At 27.3% G+C, this 27887-nt stretch overlaps 1 protein-coding gene across 15 annotated transcripts in view; it reads right to left on the bottom strand.

Annotated features, from left to right (window-relative positions):
* Hdac4 (histone deacetylase 4) overlaps nt 1-27887 on the bottom strand; it is a 47028-nt gene that overhangs the window by 14973 nt on the left and 4168 nt on the right. For 5 of the 15 annotated variants that reach the window (XM_074247141.1, XM_074247143.1, XM_074247153.1 and 2 more), the window contains exons 1-2: nt 6449-8224; nt 2360-2464 (exon numbers count right to left, since the gene is read on the bottom strand). In XM_074247141.1, the coding sequence (XP_074103242.1) occupies nt 2360-2464; nt 6449-6718 (375 nt within the window). In that variant the 5' untranslated portion in view covers nt 6719-8224. Of the gene's footprint in view, nt 1-2359; nt 2465-6448; nt 8225-9072; nt 9133-25260; nt 25651-27887 lie in introns of those variants that run through there. The other 10 variants (XM_074247145.1, XM_074247146.1, XM_074247142.1 and 7 more) reach the window with 10 other exon arrangements.

The raw sequence follows: 27887 nt of genomic DNA, 5'->3' as shown, positions 1-27887 counted from the left end.
CTTTCAGCAGAACTTTAGTTTTTTAATTATTAATACGCTCTGCGATATTAATCCAGCGACTAAGCTAATACGCTAAAGCAACTCCGGCATAATTCTATCCAGTTGTAAGCGATTTTGAACACTCTCACTTTCACAATGAATCATATCAACACAAAATCTTTTCCCTGAGTAAAAGTAGGACAATAGTTTAGATCATTTATGCTCATAACGCGAAGTTACGATTTATGTGACTTTGATTTATCATATTGGTATTTATAGATATTATATTTAGTTCCTCTGTTCTTTATGGTGGCACACAACCTCAGGCGATTCCTGTTAATACGTCATACTATTAATTTTTATTTTTTTGTAATTTTTGGTTTGAAAATTAATTTTTAATTTATAAAATATTTGTAGGGAAGTAAGACGTATTAATTACACACAGTGTTTCATAAATTTTAAAACGTAGAAGTCTATTAATAGTTAATGTTTAACATTAAAAATAACACTTGTCTTAAAAAAATAAAAGCACACTTGCGCAATGAAATACTTTTAAATAAGATTGAAATATTATAATTTCATTAATTTTATTTACTTATCATATAATTAACACGTATGATGTTTGTCTAAAATTCATTAATATTATCATTATTTTTAGATTTTTCAGTTAATTAGCTATCCAGTCTAATACAACAATTTTTTCTATAATTTTTCGTAATATTGTTAGCCTGTATTATAAAGATAAATTTGATGAAAAAAATAATTCGGACACAATATTACGAAAAATTAAAAAAAAAATTGTTTTATTAGACTGGATTGCCAATTAACTGAAAAATCTAAAAATATTATCAACCAGTCTTTAGAAAAAAAAAAAATATTAAAGTATACCGTCGGCTTTAAAAAAATCCATTAAAATTATTAATATTATTATTGATTTTATAAATTTGAATTTCACATCAAATTATAGTCAAAAATCATTATCTAAAAATCAATCAAGTAGAGATAAAAAATGACGCAATACTCGAATAAAAAAAGTAATATTCTGATATTAAGATTTATCATTAAATTAACAACACAAAAGTATCATGTAAGCGGATTATAATTGATAAAATATTTAGGTCAATGTGAAAAAATAGAAATGCATTAAATAACGGAGAGTTGAAAATTAATTAAAATTATCATTATCAATAAATACGAAGTATCATTAAGCCCGCGTCGAAATAAAAAAAAAAATCAACAATCCCTGCGCAACTCTATAACTTCACGAGTGATACGTCAATGTCTGTAATTGTAATTTTATCAACTTCCTGTTTGATTGACGTATATACATATATATATAGATACGTGTCATGAATTAATTGACAACAAAGGTCCTTATTCGATTAACCAATAACCCTGACCTAATAAAATATTCAAACATTTATTTAAATCCACTAAAAAAATAAATAAAAAAAATAAATGTATTGTTGCTTTATCGATTATTCGGGGAAAATATTTTTCCGTTATCAATGAATTGAAAGCTCCAATTATAATACTGCCAGTTTCAACTAAACTTTTAATACACTGCATTATTTTATTAAATAACAGCTACCATACGCGGAGTATACAGCCTATACAGTATAAATTTTGTATACATAATCAATGATAGATAAAATAATAATAAAAATAGTCGACATGCCTGGCATTACACACACACATACACACACACACACACACACACACACACACACACACACACACACACACACACACACACACACACACACACACACACACACACACACACACACACACACACACACACACACACACACACACACACACACACACAATAGTGAGTGTAACGGTATTGGTATTTATAAATAGAAAAATAAATGAGAAAGGTCGTACAGGATAAACACGAGTATCTATTGGTAATAAAGTGTGTATTTTTTTATCCAATTTATTCCCTCTTGCCTCAGCATCAACTTGTACTCCTCCTCAAGCAAAGTTAGCTAGTCTTGGGTGTTTTTACTACCGCAATCGGTCACTTACGGAATATTCCAACGAACTTTCAACGCACGAGCTAAAATCTAATGTAATCAAATGCTAGATACCGTCATTACTTTTCATTGTTCTATTTATAGACCAGGAATAAATAAAAAAATTAAGGTCACCCGCGCTATCCGCATAATTAGTTGTTTTTTAAATTCATCTACATCCATGACTCATTTATATATTTTTTTTTTTACTTTGCCTGTCACTCCGGAATTTTATTTTGTAAAATTCCACCTCGAGTTTTTTGATAATTAATTCAATTTGGATAATCGAATGAAAGTGTAAAAATAGAATACAGTTCATTGGAAGTAAGCGAAAAAAATATAAGTGAGTCATAGACTACCTTCAATTGATGTAATTGATGTTCATGCACCTCGACAAGATGTCGCTCTTGTGCCTGGTACTGTTGCCGTAGGATTTGCTGCTGGAGCTGATGATGCTGCTGTAGCTGGAACCAAACCCAGATACCTCAAAGGTTATGTTCTACCTTCGACCCTTTTTTTTTTTTTTCCTTTAAAGCTTTTGTTAGAAAACACGTTCCAGATTTTAGCTAGTTGGTGTCTATGTAAAATTATTTTTTTTTTAATTTTTAATTTTTGACAAGCTCAGTTTTGTTCCATCGCTTGGATTTCTAGTGAAGTAGAAGATTAAGAAATAAATCCTCGGAGTGAATTAAATACTTCTGAGGAAGTGTGTGGGCAATGAGACGAGACGAGTGACCAAACTGCTGGTACAATTGAACACGTCCGCAGTGTAACGAGTAAAATTAATCTTGTTACTTTTTTTTTTTTTTTTTTCAGTTATCTATTTATGAACATGGATTTTACTGGTATAAAGCGGCTGCTTTATACTTTAGCTTTATACTTTTATTATACTCTATTCAATATAATAATAGCGTGTGCTTGGATACGCTGAAAAAGATTAGCAAAATCACTATGTGATTAAGCAAACTAGAATTGCTTTGAAAATATCAATAATTTTTGCTTCCCATCGATCAAATTACTTTCATAAGGTAAATTGCTATTATACACGATTTTACTCATAACTGTTATTTTTACTTATAATTTTGTGAAGTTCTTTTTTTTTTTTTTTTGAGACTATGAAGAAATTTTTAGTTCAATAGAAATAATTATTTTGAGTTCTAGATTTGTGTTTTTGCTGATCATTAAAAAATTTAAAACTTGTCGACACGGAAAAAAAAAAAAAATAGAAAACTTACATTAGATAATGTAACGTAGTGCTTCATACACGCAAAAAAAATGTAAAAAAATGTTTCAGATTGTAATTATTACAGATTTTGTAAGAATTACATTGTAAAATATAAATATTACATTAAAAGCTCTAAAAATTAAAATTCAAAGTTTGAATTTTCAAAAATGTTATTTCGAACTGCAATTTTTCCAGTTTTTTATACAAAACTACGTTTATTACTATTTATAATGTAATTTTTCGATTTTTCTTTCTTTCGTGAAACAAACCCATATAAAAAAATATAAAAAAAAATTAATAAATAAAATATATATTTAATAATTAATTTTTGTATTTATTTTATAAATTTTTACAGTCAATTAAAAATATACAATAAATAAGCTAGATAATTTTTTAAAATATATTTTTATGACAAATTCTTAATATATGTTATTTATTTTTAGATATATTTATAATATAATTTTTTTTTTTAATTTAATACTTCATAGCCTTCAATGTAAACTATTTACTTCCCAATGATTACTAATTCTACGATGCGCAATAGAATTTTCCTCGACCTTATACCCTTAATCAAAATTGCCTTCTTCTCCGGTGGCCCTACAGCAACTTTCCGTCCCATAATATGAATTTTCTCGTGCAATTCAAGTGATTTCCTTATTTCTCTCTATGTAACCTCTACATAAGTTAAATCGAATGACTTTACTTAAGTTAAAAATAACGATTATTGATCAAAGAAAAAACTCTTAGAGATAACGAAGATGAAGTAACCTCCATCTTTACTTCTTTAACGTAAATATTTGTTCGATTATAGTCAAACAAAAAATACTAGGAAACGATTTTTTCCTCGGCGTAGTAGCCGATGTACTTTGACGTTTTTATTTTTAATTAAATGAAAAACAAATTAATTAAAAATTTTGGGCATAAATTTTTATCCTATTTAAAATGTATTTAAGTCGCATTGTTTTTTCTTAATCTCGATAAAAAATGAAATGAAGATTAATTAAAGATCTTAACAAGATTTTTCGTAATTTTAATATCTAAAAACACGTTTGTAATTACATAATACTATTTTTACAACATAAAAACCGGTTTTAGCAACATTATTTAAATATTTTTATGAAATAAAAAAAATTGTTTAATAACTTGTTATTATTATTATTATTATTATTATTATTATTATTATTATTATTATTATTATTATTATTATTATTATTATTATTATTGTTTTTTTTTCTTTAAGTTAAAAATAGAATAAATAATGTAATTATTCGCCACTGTAAAGTAGTAATTTTTTTATTAATGTATAATTCTCAAGTTTAGTATTTATTACGTGATGTTTTTATTGAATATAAAGTATAAAAAGAAAATTACTGGACGTATCTGGGAAGGCTAATTTTTTTCTGCTTATAAGTTGACGTGATTAATAGGTGTAACACTTGAACTCTTATTAATTTATATTAACCATTTTCAATAAACACGCCGTTTATTTTCCACGATTAATTAACATAATAATATTAATTACTAAAAATAAAATAGATAAACTATTTTTTTTTTTTTTTTTTTAATTTTTATTTATACACGAAGCCCAATTGAGTAAAAAAAGTATTTTAATAAAAAAGTAGGGCTTCGAATCAATGCAATTTAATCCATCGTCCTTGAACTTGGCCATGAAACTTCAGATCCACGTGCTTGGATCGAAACTCACTTGAAGTTGCAGGTGAATTCCAGCCACAAAGTAAACTAGCGTGCACGAAATGCTATCTGGGACGCAAATACAATGCACGAGTTTTTAACTACATTATTGAAAATGAACTTTGTATTCCCTTATGAGATCTCGTATATTATCAAAACTTTAATAATTATTCTTGTTCTCTCAACATTAAATTCTCTTTCTAATAAATCCCAAAATCCAATCAAAGTAATTAAAAATATTTTACAGTTGAATAAATTACTCTCAATAAATTCTAACTATTGGACAATGGCTCGCGTTCTAATTACGTGATTGCAATCGATAAATTAAATCTCTTTATTATGTAAATTGTGACAAGGAGATTGCGATTAAAAGTTTTAATTATTTACATTAATACCAGCCAGTTTAAATTTCTTTTAACTAAACTATCCAGTTTCTAGACTTATTTATTCAAACTTTTAGAGACAATATATACTAAGTAATCAAATTAGCGCTCCAAAAAGCTGTTCTTGTTAAATAAGGTTCCAATATAATTGTTTATTCAGATATTTTATTTCATTGCAAGTCTGAAACTGAAGACGACAAGGTAATTCAGTTCCATACAACTCATTTGGGTAGGTAATTATCCGTAAAATTTTGTACGGGTGCTTATTCTTTGTAATAAAACATCTCGGTCTACATTTAATTTGACCGTTCGAGAGTAAAGTTCTTTCAATTTTCTTTAGAAAAGTTTCTGGATATTATCAAGTACTGATTAACTATATTCATTGCGCAAAACATGTTCAATTGTATGAAAAAGTGATGATTTAATTTTTTTTTATACATAGACACCAAATTTTACCCCAAGTTCCAAATCTTCAATATTTGGGGTAATTATTCGCAAGTGGGGTCAACTCCATTTTGGGCCATAAATAGGTGAAATATTAACATTTAAAAATTTTTTTTATTCTGCTTGTTTTTACGGCGCATTTATGATAAAAAATGTCGTGAAAAAAAAAATTAAATATTTCAATAAATTTTTTTCTTTCAAAAGTTGTAAAAAATTTTGGCTCTCATATTTTTGGACAAAATTTGTATTTCATATTTTTTTTATGTTTTTGATATTTTTTTTTTTTTTTTTGAAAAATACGTAAAAAAAAAAGCAAACAGTTTAAAAAAAGCTAAATATCACAGTTTTCTAAAAAATTTATAAATTTTTTTTGAAAAATTGTAATAATTAATTTTTAATTTTTTTATGCATTTTAAAAAAAAAATATATCAATGAAATCAAACAGAAATTTCGTTCAAAAAAATAGAAATTAAAATCATTGACCCCACTGGTAAATATTTACCATATTTTAAAACTAATTTTATTTTTATTCGACAAAAATTTGAACTTTAAAATTTTGATTGACTTAAAAAAAATGACCCTGAATTTTTTATCAAATGATTTAATGTCAAAAAAAATATCGAAATATTTTGACGACGATTCGCTTGATGAAAACAAAAACAGCTCAGCTTATAAATAATAAAAAAATCATAATATTACATTACCTCGAGTATTTTTTGCTGGAGCGCGTGATCATGCAAAGTCTGTGGGTCGGTGGTGGAGACATGATAAGCGCCGGAAGTGAGGGTTGCCGTAGCGCCCCCAGCGGCCAGGTCACGTGGTCGCGACATCGGCGAGCCCGGCGTGTCCCTCGCCATGTCTACACATACGATACACATGTCCGGTAAGCCTGGTGTTAAGTACACAGGTGAGGCACGCACGGTTTTAGAATTGTACGGTCTAAATGCACTTCCATGGTCTACCGACACCTTCATATTTTATTTTAATTTATTTTAGATTTGCTTAACTTTATTATCAAACATCAAACATTTGGCTTATTTTTTTTTGTAATTCAGCTATTTTTAATACATATACATCCACATGTACACACATATATTTATACAAACTCAGCCACTTATCACAGCGTTTAAAAGTATTCTTTTATAGCTTTTATTATCAAGTTTTTTTATATTTTTGACGATGATAATAAAAAATAATAATAACTCATCGTAAAATAATAATAGTTCAATAAAACTCTAGAATGTTATCTCCCGATAATGGTTTATTATTTTCAGTCTAGTATTTTATTTCTTTGTTGATATCAGTACGTATGTCGAATAGTTTAAGTTTAAATTCAATTTAAAAAATACTAACAAAAAAAAAATGTATCACATTATTAAAAAAAAAAAATTAATTTTACATCAATTGATTTTAAATTCAGCGACTCTAAATAATTTATATGACACTCTATTTACTATTTAGCCACTAGCCAATGAGATTTATAATGAGATGACTATTTATAATGTCCTAGACGCTTGGAAAATATTAAATATAATGCCATTTAATTTCACTCCAAAGATTATCAGTAATTAATTAATAAACCAAAAAATAAATAAATAAATTAATAGAGTGATTTATTTATTTGTGTAAACAATAAACTAAGGCTTTAAACGATTTAATTATCTTTTCACTCTACTCCGATATGCAGATTGTTGGTCTCAGTCACGTACAAATTTAGATCACTTGCAAATGTGTAATGAGAGCAGTGAGATTGTCTATGATGTGAGTATATGAGGGAAAAAGAGGGTTTTGCTTTTGAAACTACGTATTAAGACTATTAACTACGTATTACCACAATGAAGATAATTCTCGTTCGACTCATACAACACTTGCCTTAAATCCTTTACTTGCATGTGTGTGAGTTGCTGGCTGCAAGTGTGATTATGTTTGTTGATACTCAAGAGAAGAGAGGGAAAAAATAAGAATGAGAGTGGGAGAGAAGGGAATTAAATAGATTGTGACGAATAAAGTACATTACATATGATAGCTGTATAATTTTATAATAATAAATATCATATGTATGTATGTTAATATAAAAGTAAACTTGAGTCAGTATTAATTTTTATGTTTGTATTGTGTGGATAAATTATACGAAGAGTTAGCGATCAACTAGGCCAATTGCCAGTAAAGAATTTAAACAATTCGTCTTTGCTTGTATCTCCAATCACTGACGGACCCCCTATGATTATTTCATAGTCTATTATTTTTATTTACTGTGCACTGGTTTTTAATTTTTACTTTTTACTTGTTGCACAATTAATGACACCGATTTTTATTAGCGGCAGGTTTGTTATTATTAATTAATTGTTTATTTATTTTTTTTTTTTTTTAACTGAGTGGAATATTTAGCGAAAATTAAAGTGAGATTTAAATGATGAGTCGAGACCAATTTATATTTATTTCTGAGAATAAAGCAAATTTAATGCTCTCGACTCAACTGTCGAGTTGTGACTGAGTGATCCAACCGCGCAACTGATAATTCTTTGTAAATAATTCTTAGAAGTTGAGAGAAGATAGTGGGGCGTGTCAAGTAAGAGTAGGGAAGATAACAAGCTTAAAATGTATAATAATAATTGTACTGGTAATAACAACAGTAATAACAATAATGTTAATTATAAGTTGTGATATTAAATTATTGTGAAGAATAAAATGATTATTACTGTCTTTATTTTTGTAAAATTGAGCGGTTTTTTTTTTTAGTTTTTAGTTTATAGTCTTTGTTTATTGGTTCATAAGTCGAAATAATTTTTATTTCAGTGGTAATATGGCAATTTATTGTCTTCGTTAACTCAATTAATTGATATCAGTTTGGAGGTGATGAAATTAAATTTATTTATAGCTCCAATATGTTCGAGGATAATAAATTGAATTTATCGATTGGTTTAAGATCATTTTTGAAAAATCTTTATTTTCGGCGTTGCTAATTTTTTTTAGTATAAAAATGAAAATTTAAATCGACTAGTGGAAGAAGAAATACTTAGATAAATAAACGGTATTGAAGTTTAATAAACTGTGAGTTATTTTGATGTTTATAATATAATAAAATAAGCTAATAAAAGATACATAACTGGTGTCTGGTGTAATTCAATATACTGACCAATTATTCAATAATTTTATTGTGTTTGAGCATTAATAGATTTATATTTAATTACAGAAATGCTTATTTTGGTCGAGTTAAATTTCTAAAGTCCGATTGTGCCTCAGATCGGTGAGAAAATACTCATTTATTTATATAAATGCATATTTTCGTTTTGAAACATTTTTTAAAAAAAATTTTTTAACTACTCACCTTTTTGGGGCAGGTGCGTAAAGGCAGACGTGATTTCGACGTTTCTATAGCTCACGTCTTCTGGAACAAATTGTAAAAAAAATTTCCCTTTAATTATTTTACATATATATATTGTTTGGTTTTATGATAATAATATATATGCAATAAAAAGTCATGAACTCGGGAATTTTTATTGTGACGCAGTTATTGTGATATAAAATAAAGTTTGACTCATCATGAATTAATTTTTACGTTTAAGACTTCTTTAATAACTTTCATAAGATGATGCCATGAAATTAATATCATCTTAATAAAAAATTAAACATCAAATTTCAATCAAAAAATTTTTAACCAAATAATTTTTACATTGACCAATAATTTTTATACTTTTAAGATATAAATAAAAAACGATAACCTATTAAGTGAAAAAAAAAAAATAAAATAATTCTTCAGGTCATTAATCTCTGATTAATTTTTATTTACGTCACAGATATTCGCTAAAAATAAAAAGTTAAATCAAAATATATATTACACACCTTTATAATCAATAAATTTATAGATAAAGAATAGCCGATAAAAATATTTTTATATCAATAAAATTACACCCAAAAAAAAAATTATTAGATAAATTTAATCGTTGAAATCAAGCGTAAAAAATTGTAATATAAAATTTGATGAGTTTTTACTTGATTTAAACGATTATCATTAATTATATTATCAAAAGATTATGTTTAAACTATGTCAAAAAATCAAACTGACGTCAAAGATAAAATAATTATTAACAGAACAATTATTCTCTATGTATCAAAATCAACATAATAACTTTATAAATTTCATTAACGCAGTTATTTAACGACAGAACCGGTCTGATTATTAATACAATCCAAACACATACATACGGATTCTCCTATATGGATATCGATGTGTGTGATGTGTGTACAGATGTAAACATATATTCATATGCTCATCTCTATTCAGTCGCATTTACAATGAGATAAACGAGCAAACTTGTGTGTCCGCCTCTGTATCTCTCTATACAATTTTCTCTCATTGGTTTAAAGTCATCCGGGATCTATTTTAAGATCGAAGGTTGTACGTAGTAGTAGTACTAGTAGTAGTAGTAGAAGATTTAAAAATCTTGTATCAGAATATTCATCAAGTGTCCTTGATATCATAATAAATTTTCTTTTTAATCGCAACTATTCTATTATATCAAATCAAACATCGATTACGGCTTCATATCACACACTTACTCCCTATCATATTATCCACCTGCGTTACAAAAACATTTTTTTATTGTCACTTTATCTTCACTGTTCAATAATAACAAGCATAAAAATATTCAAGATTGCGAATATAACTCGGGACTTTTTAAATTTTATTTAGTACCAAGACAATGTATTTTTTCTTATCGGTAACTTATTTACGGTTAAGAATAAAATTAAAAAAAAAAAAAAAAAAAAAAACATTAGATAGCAGTGACTAGAAATAATCGGTACACATACTTGCGCTACTGTCAGCGTATTACACGGGGAGATAGATGTCTTTTTATGAAAAATATATCAAGTTTTATTAACTGCTGTAGCCACACTGTCTGCGCCTTTATTTTTGTATTTTTGACTCTGATGTAAGAGTAATAATTTATCTTAAATTAATGAAAGAAAATTTTAATGCGGGTGATAGTGAATTTTAACAAGAAATTTTTAATTGGTTTATATTGATTTGATTTAAATAATTTTATTAATTTAAATACTCCAAAAATTGTATGATGAATTGAGCCAAAATTTGACAAATTTTTTTACATAAAATTAAAAAAATTTTGAATGATTAATCATCTAAATTTTATTTAATATTAAATCAAATATCGAATAAAAAAATTCTCGTTCAAATTAATTTTAATTTTTATTTCAATTAATTTACAATTGAAACGGAATTTTTTCTAAATTTTATGTACATTAATTGATTTATTATTACATAAATGATAAATAATTAAAAATAATGACATCATACGATGTCACAACTTTTAATCTCAATTTTGATTACTAATAAATCTATAAATCCCTTTTTATCATCGACCACTATCAGTTTACGACTAATTATAAATACAAATACTAGATGTATACAATTGTAGGCATTGTAATTGAAAATAAAAATAAAAATTAACGATAAAATACTAATGACTCTTGATAGTTAATATTAAGAAAATCCGTGAGCACAATTAATATAAATAAAATGTAAAAATTATTAATTAATTAAAAATAAATCCACCGAAATGAGCAATTTGGGGGAAGATAAATAAATAAATAAATAAACAATGTAAATGGTTATTTAAGTCGATTATATCAGAAATATAGCATCAAGAGGATAGATGTATAGAGTGAACGAATAAGAGTCTTGACGAGACAAAAGAAAAATAAAAAAAAGGATGAGAAGATGAAATAAAGGAGGCCGCGTACCGCAGAGTTGCTGAGGAACGCGACAGCGGCGGCGGCGCCCACACGATGGAAGGAAATTGAGGGAGCAAGCGAGTAACCGAGTAGGTGAGTGAGTAGAGTGGAGGTCAGTGTACGGCGCATTCCTTCGAGTCAAGTCCAAGGCTACGAGTCAGAGGAGGATCCGGCTGCTTCAATCCTCTTCTTCGATACTTTTTGTACTTTTTTACCTTTAGTTTTCGTTATGATCCCTCTACTTCATTCGCAAGCCCCTCACTCGCTATCTTTAATGCTATTTCAATCTTACTTTCATTTTTGTACTTTTATTTTTTCTAAAAATTCTTTAAAATAATAGTCCGGGTTATTTAAAAAATTGTTCGGACTAATGATAGCTACCTTTAATTAGAATTATTTTATGATAAAAATATGTGAAGTTTAAATTTATCACTCAAGTGCGGTATGATGCAATAAAAAATATTTTAGGTGTGTCTACTGATAAGAAAATTTTATCAATGAGATATATATTACTATAATATAAAATTCATGACTAAGTTGAAGTTGGTTAGTATCGAAATATATCGAAATATCGAAAAAATATGGTCCCCGATTCCTTATTGGTCGAAATTAAGGCGCGCGTATGCGCGCAATTTGAATTCCTAGTTTTATTTTAAAATTAATTTTGATTTATTTATTCACGATTTTAATTATTCAAAAATAATTTTATAATTGTGTTAATAAAAAAAAACAAAAAAAAATTAATTTTTTTATTTAATTTAAAAATAAAAAATTTTATTGAATCGAGTTCTAAATTTTTTTGAAAAATTTTTTCGCGGTTTTTTTTTTTTTTTTAAATCTAATTGCCGTCAAAATATCGTAATTACACGGATGATATTAGGAAGAATGATTAAAAAATTAAATTACTATTATATCCGATGTTTTTATGAAATATCAGTTCCAAAAATAAAACGAAACTATAAGTAATTATTCAGGAATTAAATTGTTATTGCGCAATGCCGCGTGTGAAAAGGGTTAGAGTCGTGAAGCAAGTCATAACGAGGAAACGTAATATAAGGTAAAAATAAAAATGACAGAACGGTTAAAAGATAAGTTGAGAAAAAAAAAAGGAGATTTGAGAGAAAAGTTTCGTTATTCGGGAGTATTGAAAGATAAAGTAAGAGAGAAAAAGACGGAGATGAATTGCAATGTAGAGGACCAAGATTTTCGTGGAACCCGTGGGTTTCGTCGATGATTGATATTACGGCATTCCTCGGGGCACGCAGACCTTTCAAGTCTTCTTTTTGTGCTCAGTGTTACGAAAAAGAATAAAAAGTTCGAAAAGAAGAAGAAGAACATATAGGAATAAGAATAAGTTGATATCTGTTCTATATTGCAGCGTTCAATGTCGACCCGCGGGAACGTGTTACAACTTTTCTGGTGCGATAACTTTATCGTAAAATGTCATAAATAAATTCTTGGGTTTGAAAGAGAGCTTCAATTGGTAGCGGCAATGTTTTATTACATTTATTAAATTTAAGTAAGACAATTTAATTTTATAAATAAATTTATAATAATATTGATATTAATAATAAACATTTAATTACGATGCATTAATGTTAACGAGACTGGAAAATTTGATAACAGATTTATTGAAGTTGATTTTTTTTTTTGCAATGATCATTTTTATTTACAATAAATTATTGATAAATGGCGGGATAATTATTTTTGTTAACAGTTTTATTAATGATTATAATATGTATGTAATAATATTTATCAATTAAATCGGCTGAATTAATACTAAAGTAATTGATAAAAAATTAAATAACATAAAAAAATTTTTTTTTTCCATTATTACCGCGGAAGTGCTTTTGATAATTAACGATCAGATATCAGTAATTAATCGGAAGAATAAAAAAATATAACAAACTATAAGACATTAATGCGGATAATTGCTGTTATTTTTTAAAACTAAACCATTATTTGATTGAAACAATGTAATTTTATTGTTCACACGAAGACACTTACACCAGTCTGGATTGTTAAGGTCATATTTTTTTTCTTATCTTCATTTATTTCCAGCCAAGAGTGTACAGAGACATTACAATATTATTTATATATTTAAAAAAAAAACAATATTGTTATTATATTTTTTAATTATCTTAACTGAATTTCTATTTATAAACGCATTTAAATTCCAATAAAATTAATGTTTAAACGAAAAATTAAATATATGTAAAACAATATTTATTAATTTGTTTAACAAGTGTTTATTGTAAATACTTTAACAAATAAAATTACAAGGTGTAGTTGTATTATATTTAATTAGTATTATATTATATTATATTAAGAATAATTTCCGACGGAATTTGCACACGCAGCTATAGTAAGGAAAATAATAGGTTTGGAAGAGGCATTTGAAGCTGTCGTACAAAATGGCTTGACTTTCTTCTGAGAGGCGTAGCCATCGCCAGTAATTTCGAGACACTCTCGTTCTGCGGCTTCTTCTTCTTCTTCTATACCTTTATTCTCAATTCTTTCCTCATCTACTTCTTCTTATTATTATTACCACCGTCTCTTCCTCGGCTGGGAGTTATTGCACACCTCAAATCGCGCCTTAGTAGTTAAACTATTCGTTTGCTGGCTTATTCAATTTTTGGTCTGACGTAACACATTTTTTATCAGTGCAAGGCTTTTTACGGTGAATAAAGTCAAATATTTGCTTGAAAAAAAAAAAAAAAATTATTGGACTGGTAATTTAAATTAATGTGATAATGATTTTTTTAAATAATTAACATTAGTATGTGCTGATTAATTTCGAGACACACTACACGTTTTATATTAAAATCTTTATCCTCATTCGTATCATGCGCCCTTGTTCCTTATTCTTGTTTCTCAGCTCGTGGTCTTTTGATTCGACCTCCAACACAAGTTGCACGTGCTTGGCTTGCTTGTCGGTTACAATCGAGCGATAGCAAACATACCGCAAATTCAAGGGCAACTTAAGAATCAACAGAGTACGAACGAGACTGTTTGCCGACAACCGGTGTTGTATATACATATTATGAATAATATTGAATTTATTTTATAAGCCAACAATTTTGTATTACTTTTTAAATATTCGACAAATTTTCTTTTATTTTAAATCATCCACGCATTAATGTTTTCATTTCCTGATAAAGTGATAAATAAATAAATAAAGTGTATACATATCGGAGAATTGTCTCTTTATTTTGTATTTTTATCGCGGATTTTTTAATAAAAAAATTTTTAAAGGACAATTTTTAATTAAAAAATGAAAATTCTAAAAATTTTATTATAATTTTTTTTTTTCTTTTAATTTTTATAAAAAAAATTTTTACCAATGAGAATTTAAAGGACATTTTAAAAAAATAAAATACGATGCTAGTTCTGTCGAGGTTATTGCACGGGATAAGATATTTTTGATTCTATCTAATAAGTGTTCAATTAAAAGCTTTTACATATAAAATTCAATTAAATTCATACATATGTATGCCCGTAAATAGACGTATCATTAATAAAAGCATCATTAAAATAAAAATGAGCGAATAATTGATGGCAAAAATTATAAGAAGGATAAAATAGAACGGTGGAGTAGTGTATATTATATATGCTGTATGTTTATATAAAACAATGATAGGAATCATCGCTGTGACGTGAGTTAAATTATTCAGAAAGTATTCGTGGGATAGATTGGTTGATATTTTTAGAGCATCGGATTATCGGTACGAGCTTCAGAGTAATGAAGTTACGTAAATAATAAATCATCCGGCGGGTTTCAAATGACGATATTAATAAATCCAAGCTGTAAAGCTCTGTCACATAGGAAAAAAAAAATTGTGACCTTTTACGTGGACGTAAATTTTTTATTTCATTAAATAAATAAATTTTTTAGCAGATTAATAATTATTTTTTTTAAATGTCAAATACTTTTGTTAAAATGATAAGAGCGTAAAATATAGTTTAACATAAAAGAACTCGTTTTTACTAGCTCATTCTTTGATAAATAATATAAAATTTGATCAAATAAATTTTCCATTGTAGTTTGTAAAATTAATTATAATTGTTTAAACTTGAGAATGAAGGTAATTTTGAAAAAACGTCAATGAGTTAATTGCTAGTAATTAAAAAAATTTTTATCGCTAACATAATTTAACAAGTTTTCTTATCACTTTTGACTTCCTAACTATGACAGAGATAAAAATTACTACAAAAGTCGTCAATGGCAAACTTCATAAAATTCAGCAGTAGAATTTAAATAAAAATTGCAAGCTCAACTATTAATTAAAAATTTTAATTTAAAAAAAAATCAACCCACAATTTTTGATCATGTAATGATAATAAATAAAAAAAAAATAAATATAGATTGGCATTTGGGTTTTATCATAAAATATATCACGAAAGAACGGGATCTTGTTGCTTTACACCACTGGGAAGAGCCATTAATCAGCCGTCGACGATAATATTCCAATAAATCGACAGTAACGCAATATATATTGCGGTCGCGCTTGTCGATTTACAACGTGTGGGCGCAATCACGTTATACACAGTACAGTTGAGAGAAAACCGCACACTCTGAGTAGCACAAAGTCAGCCGAGCCCCTTAACATTATATTACGCTCTTACTATCTTTGTCTGTTTATAGTTGCTGTACTGGCACTTTAACTTACTAACATAATCCAGCCAAACATAAAAAAGTCTCTACGTCTATATACACTCTACTCCGTACTATAATATAATAATATAATAAAACATAAAACATAATACAAGAAAAGTACCCGCTCAATGAGCGGGTGGGTCAAATTAGGGTGGGTCAAAAAAATCGAATAATTTATTTTTGACTTTATACTCTGAAAAATAGGTTCGTAGACACCTAAAAAGAATTCTCTCCAAGTATAAGCTCTTAATTATAACGGGAAGGTCCTCCGCTTTGCGGGTTTCTATTTTTTTCGAATAATCAGATAAAAAAATTTATATCTCGCTTCCAACTGCTTGGAAAAATATTCCGTGGCATAGATTTTGTGAGAAATTGAATGCTTTACAAAAAAGGTCTCTTATGACTTTTTCAAAAACTCAACCGATTAAAAGATATTCATAGTTGAAGTTTGGTTATTTTAAGGAAAATATTCGTTTTTATTATGAATTTTATAAGTCGATGAAAAAAATTATTTCGGATTGCGGAACTCATGATTTTGTAGGAAATTTACTGCTCTACAAAAATGGTCTCTTATGATTTTTGATTAAGTGAAGCCGTTACGAGATATTCATCGTCAAACATTAACGAATATCAATATTTCCAGTTTTTGATCAATAATTCGATAAATTTTAATTTAAACTATGAGTTTCAGGAAAATTTTCATAAATTTGAGTTTCGATCGATAAAGAAATGTTATAAACAATTTTTTTAATATTGTTTTCAGTCTTGAGCTTGTTTGATTGCATTAAAACAAGAAATTAGAGCATTTTTTTCGACATATAGCCAATGATTAGTTTAATTTGAAGTGAATGACATATTTCTTTGTCAAATTTAATATGAAAAGTATTGAATCAAGTGAGAAACAACCAGTATTTAACTTTTTTATAGATAAATTTTTTATTGAATTATCAATTGCAATATAATTGTCTATATTTTTAACATAACAGTACGCTATTACTATAAATAATTTCTTTTATTACAATTTGGGAATGTTTTTGATGTTCTTTGACAACTTGCAATAAGTACTGGAATTGTTCTTCATTTTTGTCAAGCATTGATTATATTCACTGACTAATGCAACAGCTCGCTCTGCTGAATCATTGACAACTTTTAGTTGTTGAAAGTATTCTTTATTTTCGAGATAACTCTCATTAGTAGGCCATAATTCAACATCGACATCAAGAAAGTCATACGGTAGATCGAAGATTTTGAAAAGATTTAATGACTTTTTAGACACAAAGTCACTCAGAGTTCTCTGCGCCAATGAATTCAAATCTTTTTAGCAATTACAAATCTTTTAGCTTTAGAATCTGTACCTTCACGAGTATTAACAGCTTCAACAATACTTTTTTTACTTCTAATGGAACGCCATCGTCAAACAGTGATAAAATGGCAAGTTCATCGCTCAAATACCATAAGTGCGAAATCATTTTTTCACACGTAGCTGAAGAAATCAAAGGATTGATATGTTTGTACTCCAATAAATTTTTCATAAACTGCAAGTCATGATAAGCAGCAGTTGTTGCAGAAGTTGATGAAAACCAAGCTTTTAAATACAATGTGACTATAAAAATACAGAAATGACGAAGACCATGCAATTCTTTCTGAGAGAGTTTGAATTCATCTCTGAATAGATACATTTTCAAACTATAAATGGCCTTAGCCATCCATCTAGCATGATGAACAGCACCAGGACGTTTGAAAGAAATCTTTTCTTGAGGCATTTCTCCAAGGAAAATCAATGATAATTCCAATAATTCTTTATCTAACTTATTATAACATTTCTTTATCGATCGAAACTCAAATTTATGTAAATTTTCCTGAAACTCATAGTTTAAATTAAAATTTATCGAATTATTGATCAAAAACTGGAAATATTGATATTCGTTAATGTTTGACGATGAATATCTCGTAACGGCTTCACTTAATCAAAAAATCATAAGAGACCATTTTTGTAGAGCAGTAAATTTCCTACAAAATCATGAGTTCCGCAATCCGAAATAATTTTTTTCATCGACTTATAAAATTCATAATAAAAACGAATATTTTCCTTAAAATAGCCAAACTTCAACTATGAATATCTTTTAATCGGTTGAGTTTTTGAAAAAGTCATAAGAGACCTTTTTGTAAAGCATTCAATTTCTCACAAAATCTATGCCACGGAATATTTTTCCAAGCAGTTGGAAGCGAGATATAAATTTTTTTATCTGATTATTCGAAAAAAATAGAAACCCGCAAAGCGGAGGACCTTCCCGTTATAATTAAGAGCTTATACTTGGAGAGAATTCTTTTTAGGTGTCTATGAACCTATTTTTCAGAGTATAAAGTCAAAAATAAATTATTCGATTTTTTTGACCCACCCTACCGCTCATACGTGTTCCTTCTCACTATTATTATCCATGTGCTCAACAAAATGTAACGAGAGTGTTATTACATTAAAGAGATTGAGTAGCAGTCAACAAATCATCAACTGCGACAACCAATAAATTTATATGGATATAAAAAAGTCAATCATTCTTATTACTGCTACGATTTTTAATATCAATGCTTATTTATCTCAGCAAGATAATTCACCACTCGCTTTTACATTTATTATTATTGAATTTAACATTATGTATGTATCTCACTGGTTGATGTGTACAATAGCAACAATAATGATAATAACAACGGTCAATGACCGACAATTGAGTTTTATTTCATTCTTTGTCATACAAATATACGCGCAATGTATACACCACATATTATATAGGATATATACCAGTTAATATTGAAAATAAAAATAATTAGGGCCTACACTAATTAAGATAATTGCGTCAAGCATACCAAACAGCGAACTATATACAGATGCATACATATGTACTATTTTATGTACTCTGGAGCATACACAGTCCGGATGTACGCACTTAGACCCTCATTTTATAACTTATGATTAAGATTAATTTTAATACCTCACGCTCTTATTTTATTTATAATTATTTAAATAGATTCTAGTGATGTCATAGACATGAAAGGTCTATTTATTATGCTCATCATCACAAAATAAACTACTGTCAGAATGTAAATGATTTGTAATTTAATTTTCTTTAATTACTTCATTCATTTTCTTTATTTTGAATTTTTTTAATTTTTATAAATTAGACTTTCGTTAAATTGCACTGTACTTTTTTAAATATTGACATTTTTAAAGATATAAGCTCATCCCGATGTTACACTCATCAAGAGCTTTCATTTGAGTACCCACATGTATTTTGATATATTTATATATATATATATATATATATATATATATATATATATATATATATATATATATATATATATATATATATATATATATATAAATATATAAATATATGAAAAATTGATGTGGGTACTCAAATGAAAGATCTCAATAAGTATAACATCGGGATGAGCTTATATCTTTAAAAATGTCAATAGTTCACAAGATACGAGGTCATTTCTTAATTAGATATCTAGAGATTGATTAATTGACATTTTAATTAACGTCGTAATTTTTCTCGATGATTTAAAAATTGTCAAAAAAGTATGCAATATTTTTAGATCAAATATTTTTTGTTGTAAACATTTTTACGCAGCTGATATTAATTGATATAAATTACAAAAATTATTCATCAAGGTGTTATTTAGATATGATAATCAACTTTGATAACTCGTGTAATTTTTATAATCGATATATGCAGATAGCCAAATGTTTCTATCGATTTTAAATTGTTACTTGAAAGAAGAAATTTTTAATGAATTAAAGATACAAAAAAATTAAATTATTCTATTTTATTGATTGCATGAAATACTGAACTAAAAATATATTCGATCGATAGTCACCTCTTCTCAGAGCAAATATTTAACATTTAATGGGCCGGAGGAAATGTTAAATAAATACGTGAATCATTTGATAGACTCATAGCAATATAAGCAGCTATGTAATTTATAAAATTGAAATAGTTAAATTTACAAAATAAAACGTTTAGAGGTTAATTCGTAGAAAACAAAGTATTGTTTTATTCAATGAAAGAGTGAATCACCAGATTATATCGTAAACAATCTAATCGTAATAATATGACCTTACATGCATTATGCAGCACTGTAATGGAAGTTGCATACTGTTTAAATATTCAATTAGCGTCAAACAATAAATATCTATGGATCTCTTAATTAATAACTGTGCCGTTTATTATAAATTATATTTAGGTTACCAGTGAATCATACATTGGTACTTATTTATAGAAGTCTCTATTATATTGTCTGTCGTTGAAAAAAGTTCAGGTATATTAAAGCTATATCCCTTGTATTTTTAATTTGTTGAAAAATATTATTTAAAGTGAAAAATTAAACTTATCATTAAGAATATTATATAGCAAATAAATAATAGGCTTATATTATTATAACCTGGTTGCTAATACGTTAAGAAAATAACAATTTATACTTTACGTTGAACAGTGGCTCATGTGTGGCTCAACTACCTAAGTGCAACTAAGTGCTGCGTAATTGATAGTTTTAACACTATTATATTGTTGGCTTCACTTGTATAATTAGATATATAAGAAATTTCAGTAAATCTTCCTCTTTTTTATTTGTTTATTTATTTATTATTATTATTATTTTAAGCTAAGGATTTTTTTATGATAACAATAATAATAAACTCTTTGACTGGCTAAAAGTTTCTTTTTTTGGGTATTAATTTGGGAAGCCAATTCACCAAAAATTGTCATTAGTTTGTTTGGAAAAAAAATCTGGGAAACAGTTGACTCTAAAGGCCATCTCTGCAACTTCCCGTGAAGCCAATAATTTCCCGAATTAAAAAAATTTTTAATTTTTTTTAGCGGGAAATTAAAAAAAGCTAAATTTACCGTTAACTTTAATTCATAATCAATGTAATAAGTAATGAATAATTGAACACAAAAATCCGGCGGTGAGAAGGAGTAAAAGTATGAACAGTCACGCAAATAATGATTATTGTGTAGGGTCAAGGTGATATTGGTGAAAAAAATAAAAAATTTCACTAGAAAATAATATAACAAGAGTAAAAGTTTTTTATACAACTGGTAGTTTTTGTTGCCCAACTCAACCCGACTCTATATCCATCGCTTAACGAAATCACACGTCAATATTGCCTTGAATATTTGAAGAAAAAATTTTTTTAGCGCTCGCGATTTAAAAATAGTTTAAGACCCTTCGATATAACCTTGGCTAAATATATAAAAATCGCTATATATACAATAAACATTTTTTTTTAACTCTAAAGCTTTATTTATAGCTGCTAAAATATTTTATGAGTAATTCTGAGTAATGTATTTTTACATTGAACTGGCTATATTTGAGTAATTAGTCATTAATCATTAAACATGCCGAACTTGTCGAATAAAAATTTTTAATTTCAATAAAAATATATAATTCGGCGTAAATAACTGTTAAATAGTATTTCGTAACATTATCGGCAAGCGTCTAACTCCCTTTCGGCCCGGCTTTGTCTCTCTTTGTGACAAAATTAGAAATGTGGCAACTAAAAATACGATGGCTGGCGGCTAGAAGCCACCCTGATTATTTCTGTCTTAGGACTTCCACGTGTTTAGAAACAGGCGTCGTTCTTTCTCTCGATTTCGTCTACTCCTCACACACATAACACAACATACTATCATCATCATCATCATCATCATCATCATACACAACAAACATGTATAGCTTAAACTGCTGCACACATCGCCGCGAAATAAACTAAATACATACATGCACACATACAATTAAATTTGATTCTGCCGAGCAGTGACTGCACAAGTAGTATACGCCAGTATAGTGTCAGTGATAGTTTATTTTAAAGTCACTACACACTACTACACATTCCAAGTAATATAATAAACCCAATATAGTTTTTATAGCAATAATAATTCAAAACTACCGATATTTAAGATAAAATGTTTACGTTTAATGTTAAAGTATATTTTTACACCCAGCCAGATAATTTTTCTAACCCAATTTACATTTTTACCCTTTTAATGTTCAAAATTTCTTTGATGTAGTCATCTAGCCAATTTATATTGCTATAACATGTGAGTTTACTTGCGTATATAAATAAATAGACGGACGTTTGAGATAAAATTTGAGTTTTAAAAAATACACAGGTAGACAGAGAGGTCTGTGTCCAAGTGTTAGTGGTATAAGCGAATGTTCGTGTTGATAGAAAGTAGGATTTAAAAATAACGAAGCTAAAAAAATGGGGGTGTATAGTACGGGGGTGGATAAATCTGGTGAGACAAAATCTTTTGGCTTGAGTTTGTATTTCTGTCCGGTGGCCGACTGCTAATATTAGACGCTTGGCTTCTATATATAGTTTGACATTTGTGTACAGTAGCTCTTGAAACATTCTCGCCCGTAGAGTAACAGCGAAGGTGCTGTGCGCTGACGGAAAACTAATTTGAAAAAGTAATAAAAATAGTCGAATAAATAAATGTAAATAAGATTGTTTAATTTATATGAGGATAAATTATTCATTGAAAACAAAGATTTTATAAGAGAACTTTTGAGAGGATTTTTGATACCGACATAATGTATGCTAAAATTAATAAGCAAATGGTGGTTGGTAAATTAATCGTTGCCTTACTTTATGTAATCTCGAGATATGTAGATATGTGTAATATAAATCAAACACGTGCTGTGGATCTTAAACGGTTATTGTTGACATTCGTGAGTTTACATTTTGCGTATGAATGCTTTGGATGATTTAATACCGCGTATAAGTGTCACTTTTTATTGTATTTCGAAGTTTTTAAATGTTAATACCATATTTTAGATAATTTATTCTATTTTACAGTTGGAAGAAAACCAAATTTTCAATTGTTGTATTTAAAAAAATTTTTTTATGCAAAATACTTGTTTTGGTAAATGAAAAATTTTTCTACTGAATAATTCAAATGTCAAGAGATTGAAAAAAAAAAAATACTTTACACGTAGGATTTTTTTCAATGAAATTTTGATTCTATTCTTAATTTAATCAATATTTCAAAGCGTATTTTATTGAAAATTATAAGAATGATTCTTTTATGAAACGTAAACAGGATTTTTGAAATAACTCAGGAACAAAGCGTTAAATAATTCACAATGTTCAGTGCAAAACACTTTTGAAAATTGAACTAGTGCCAATTTTGAACTCGATCAATTTTTATTTGAATCAAATAAACTCTTGATTTTACATTGGAAGATAAATGAAGAATCATTTATAGAAAAACGATACTTTTGATGTATGTTAACCATTCCAATAATTCACTGGCATAAAAGAGAGTCTGTTCGTGTAACAAAGAGGACTTCTTTTTAGATATTATCGGAATAAATAGGATTTGAAATAACTAATTCTATTCTACAAAGATTTATTCGTAAAAATAACTTCAAAGATTCGATAATATATAGCGTATTAGATGATACTAAAATTATTGCAGAAGCCTTGTTCAATTTTTTCTAAAGATATTACATTACGTGATCATAAAAAAAAAAAATGAATGAAAAATTCCAACGCTTAATCGCCAATTGTTTTCTAAAAATAATAGCAATGAGTTTTTTAAACTCGAATTACGATAAACTTTATCCTCTTGTGTAATATTTGCGTTGTCATGTGTGCGTATCTCTTGATTACGTACTTATACTCTAGAAATAGAGTTCATAACAATATAAATGATTAATCCACTATTTTTTTTTTTTTTTTTTTTTTTTAGTTTTCAACATTTAAAATGTAATAATACAGCACACACACTTGTTGTATTGAATTCTGGTTCTTTGTTCTTGAATATCCACCGTATTTTTAAAATGTCATCATGACTTTGATAACGTGAATTTTTTTTATTGTCAATGCGTCAATGTTGAGGCTTCTATTAATAGCAGTGTTGCGCAATTACGATAAAACGAATTTAAAACTCGATCCGCAGCTTTATTTACTAATAAAACTTTTTCAAACAAATTATGATAAAAAGTTGATTTATCTTTTTTTTTTTTTTTTTTTTTTTTTTTAATTGTCCACGCGAATAATAGACCGGTTGTATAATGAAATTGATTTTTTTGTACCACCACTACACTCTGGCTCTGATTTATAAATTAAAAGTTATACCGTGAGCAATGTGACACAGAATGGAGTATAGACCCGAAGAGAGGGAAGTGACAGCTATTGTTATCCTTATCGATCGAGTTATTATTATCCAGACGACTGTATCTATCCCTGAGGCATGTCGCGAAAAATATCGTACAGTAATAAACCTGTGATTGTTGTCTAAGCCATAGTCATTATCTAAAAAGTTACGCAAGTGTACGTACAACTTGTAATACACAATAGCTCCTATAATAAACACTTGATACACGACCGAGCTAAGTTTATTCTTATAGATAATTGTTTATTTATAAACGATGACAATAAAAATTAAATATACGTAACTTGACTATCGATCGATTTATTAAACAGCGAGTGATTAATGATATTTGTATTTATATTTGTTTTGATGCGAGACTAATTTATGAAAAAATAATTTTTTTTTTTTTTTTTCATTATTGTTAAATTTTTCGTGCTTTAACTAAATAATTTTATACTTATTTTTCTTACAAATAAATTTTTTAAAAAATTCATCGTAAACATATTTCTTAGAATTCAAATTTTAAATCTAAAAAATGTCAAAAAAATTTAGAAAATTATTTAGCAGACGATAAAAATAGCTCATTATCGTAATTGGTCAGATTAGAATGGATTATATTATTATTCATTAAAAATTAGTTATTCAAAAATTTTATCTTAAAAATTATAACATAAATTGCATGAAATTAAATATATATTTAAAAAAAAAATTCAATTTTTGCAGCTCCATCTTGGAACATTTATATCAATAGAATAAGTATTTTTTCATTGTTCGAAAGTTAAAATTAAGTTTAGAATCTTGCCAAAATTAAACAACTGAACTGGCCAAAAATTGACCGCTCACATTATCTAACCATTTGACACTTTTTACTCTCTCGAATAAACAGTAATAAAAACAGAGTTAATATTATTGCGGTAAAATGACAAGAAAAAATACGTACCTAATTGATTTGGATGGTGCATGCTAGAGATACCATAGTCCAGGGCCATATGCCCTGCTTTGATAACTTAGCTAACGTATTTTGTAAGAATGAATCACAAACCACACAAAATAATAATATTTTCCTCCACAAAGTGTTATTTTTTTTTTCTATTTAATTTTAGACACACAATAAATTTCCACTTTGATATCCAAAAGATATAAATATGTCACTATAAATTAGAATAATGTTCTATTCTAGTGAATTTAAAATGAAAAATAGTTTATCACCTTTATTGATACGAACTAAGTGTTGAACAGAAATAGTTTATTCTCAATACGGCATTCCTATCACACCTTGTTTATTCATAATTGCTCATGCGTTTTTTCATTTAAAAATCCCCTGGAGCATCTATAATATAAGAAAAGATCAGAGATAATTATAGCAGCTAAATGATTAGATGCTCGCTTTCTAAATAGAATGGGAGTAGACCGAGCCTTGGAAGAAAATAAAAAAATGATGCGTGGGACTTACGTCGACGAAATAATACGTCTCGAAGGTCAGTTTTTTTTTTTAAATAAAATTTTATTTTATTTATGTTCCCTCGAGATATTTAGCTATTTAAAAAAGAGCCCTTTGCTACGCTTACGAAGGAAGATAAAAAGTTTGATGGATATGTGCAATAAAAAATTTAAGATCCATTGAATTTATTTCGTCGCACCGGTTGTATAATACGCAAAGTTGATATAATGAAAATATCAATAATAGTATTATGGAATGATATGGACACATTGAAAGCTGTAGTTGTGATAGAGCAGTTACGCCTTTGCCGTCAAATACAATGAAATAAGTATTACTATACACTCCAGAGAAGTCCAATGACCGCGTAATAGGCGATGTAACGACACTAAGTCAATGTTTAAAGAAATTTTTTAAATTATATCTTTGGATTTTTTTTATTTATTTATTTATTTTTTTGTTGGGAGAAACTTTCGCAGAAGCTATTGATTGTTCGTAACCTTTGATGTTAATATTAAACGACTAATTGAACTTTTATTTTTACAGTACATGTAATTTTATAGTTACTTGATGTATAAACAATAAATAAGGTGAAAATCGCGGGAAAAAATTATTTTTTTTTGCAAGAAAGTTTTTATAAAAATTCAAATTTAATCAGATTTTTTTTTTAGAAATTTTCTTAATATTTTATGAATAAATAAGCAAATATAATTTTAAGTGTGCAAAATGTTCACTTAACTGTCTGTACCACAGAGTAATTTTCTACAGAGTAGACACTTTAAGATAATTTAATTTAATACACAATATCGATTTTACTTAACAGCGAAAATTTTAGCTTTTCTTCTAAAGATTTCTAACCATTTTGTTTTATGTTTAAATTTTTTTCAAGTAATTAATTATTACGGTTTCTTTTTTAATGAGATTTATTTTATTTAAAATATCCTGTTAGTCAGTACTGAGTTTTCGGATAAAAATAGACTAGAACATTTTTACCATCTTAATAATTTATCATAAAGAATTAATCGTGTTCTTAATATAAATCTAATAAATTACAGTGAAAAAAAAAAAAAATGATTTGTAGATTTTAAAAATATTAGCTGTTTAAACATGTGTTCGTACAGTTCCCCTTTATACTATATATATCCCAGTCTTTAAAATCTAACATGGTGACCTCAATATTCTGTTCTTTGTTCAAATATGGTGAAGAATAAAAAAACTCCTAAAAAAAAAGCAGAATCGAAAAATATGATAGTTTAATATCTTTATCAGATCTAGATGCCTTATAAATTCCATTCCTTGAAAAAAAGTTTTTACCTCGCAAAGAATCTAAAAAAATTGCGATAGTATATATATTTATATATTTTGAGATGATTCGAGTTATAACAGACATTATATGACGAGACGATGCGCTGGAGAATTCTATTCTTGGCTCCTAATTTCACGGTTCAATCTGCATGTAATATGTTAGATGTATATCTTCTCGTATAACCCTTTGCCTTGTCTACTCAACATCAATTCAACCCTTATTACCCCGTTGAGGACATAACCTATTTATGAGATATCGATCAGCTTCCCAGATACTCGATTATCAGTTGATTATAATGTTATGCACCATACCAGTCTCTGCACTACTTGATGATCTAAATTACTCCGAGCTTCCCATCAAATACCTCGGGCAATTACATTTATCAAGTTTAGAAGTAGGTGACGCGTACGCCACTAGGTGGTGAGGAAGATTAATCAGTTTTCGCATGTTATTTGTGCAAACAGAAAGGTTATTAGTAAGATTTATTTAAGGCTCACTTTTTTCAAGTCTTAGCAAAGTTTTTTTGATAATTTTAACCAAAAAAATTTTAGTACACAGCAAATAAAAATTTAAACAAAAACTTAACCATGGATTTTCTGAGCAAAAATAAATCCCACACAGTAAAAAATTTTGTGTTAAATATTTAACACTTTTAGGTGTAAATTTAACATTTATTGTGTTAAATTAACACAAAAAAGTGTTCAAAATTTAAAATAAAAATTTTTTGACGCATTTTTTTACAATAAAGATTCTATTTGAATTACTCTATCTAAATTATTTATTATCAATTCTATCTATAACTTTCTACATTAAATAAAAATAA

Source organism: Cotesia typhae, unplaced genomic scaffold (genome assembly GCF_013202065.1).
Source record: "Cotesia typhae breed Kobodo isofemale line unplaced genomic scaffold, CoteBio_Ctyphae contig_48, whole genome shotgun sequence".
Lineage (NCBI taxonomy): Eukaryota > Metazoa > Arthropoda > Insecta > Hymenoptera > Braconidae > Cotesia > Cotesia typhae.
The sequence above is the reverse complement of the archived record's forward strand: the minus strand, read 5'-3'. Positions and strand labels throughout refer to the sequence as shown.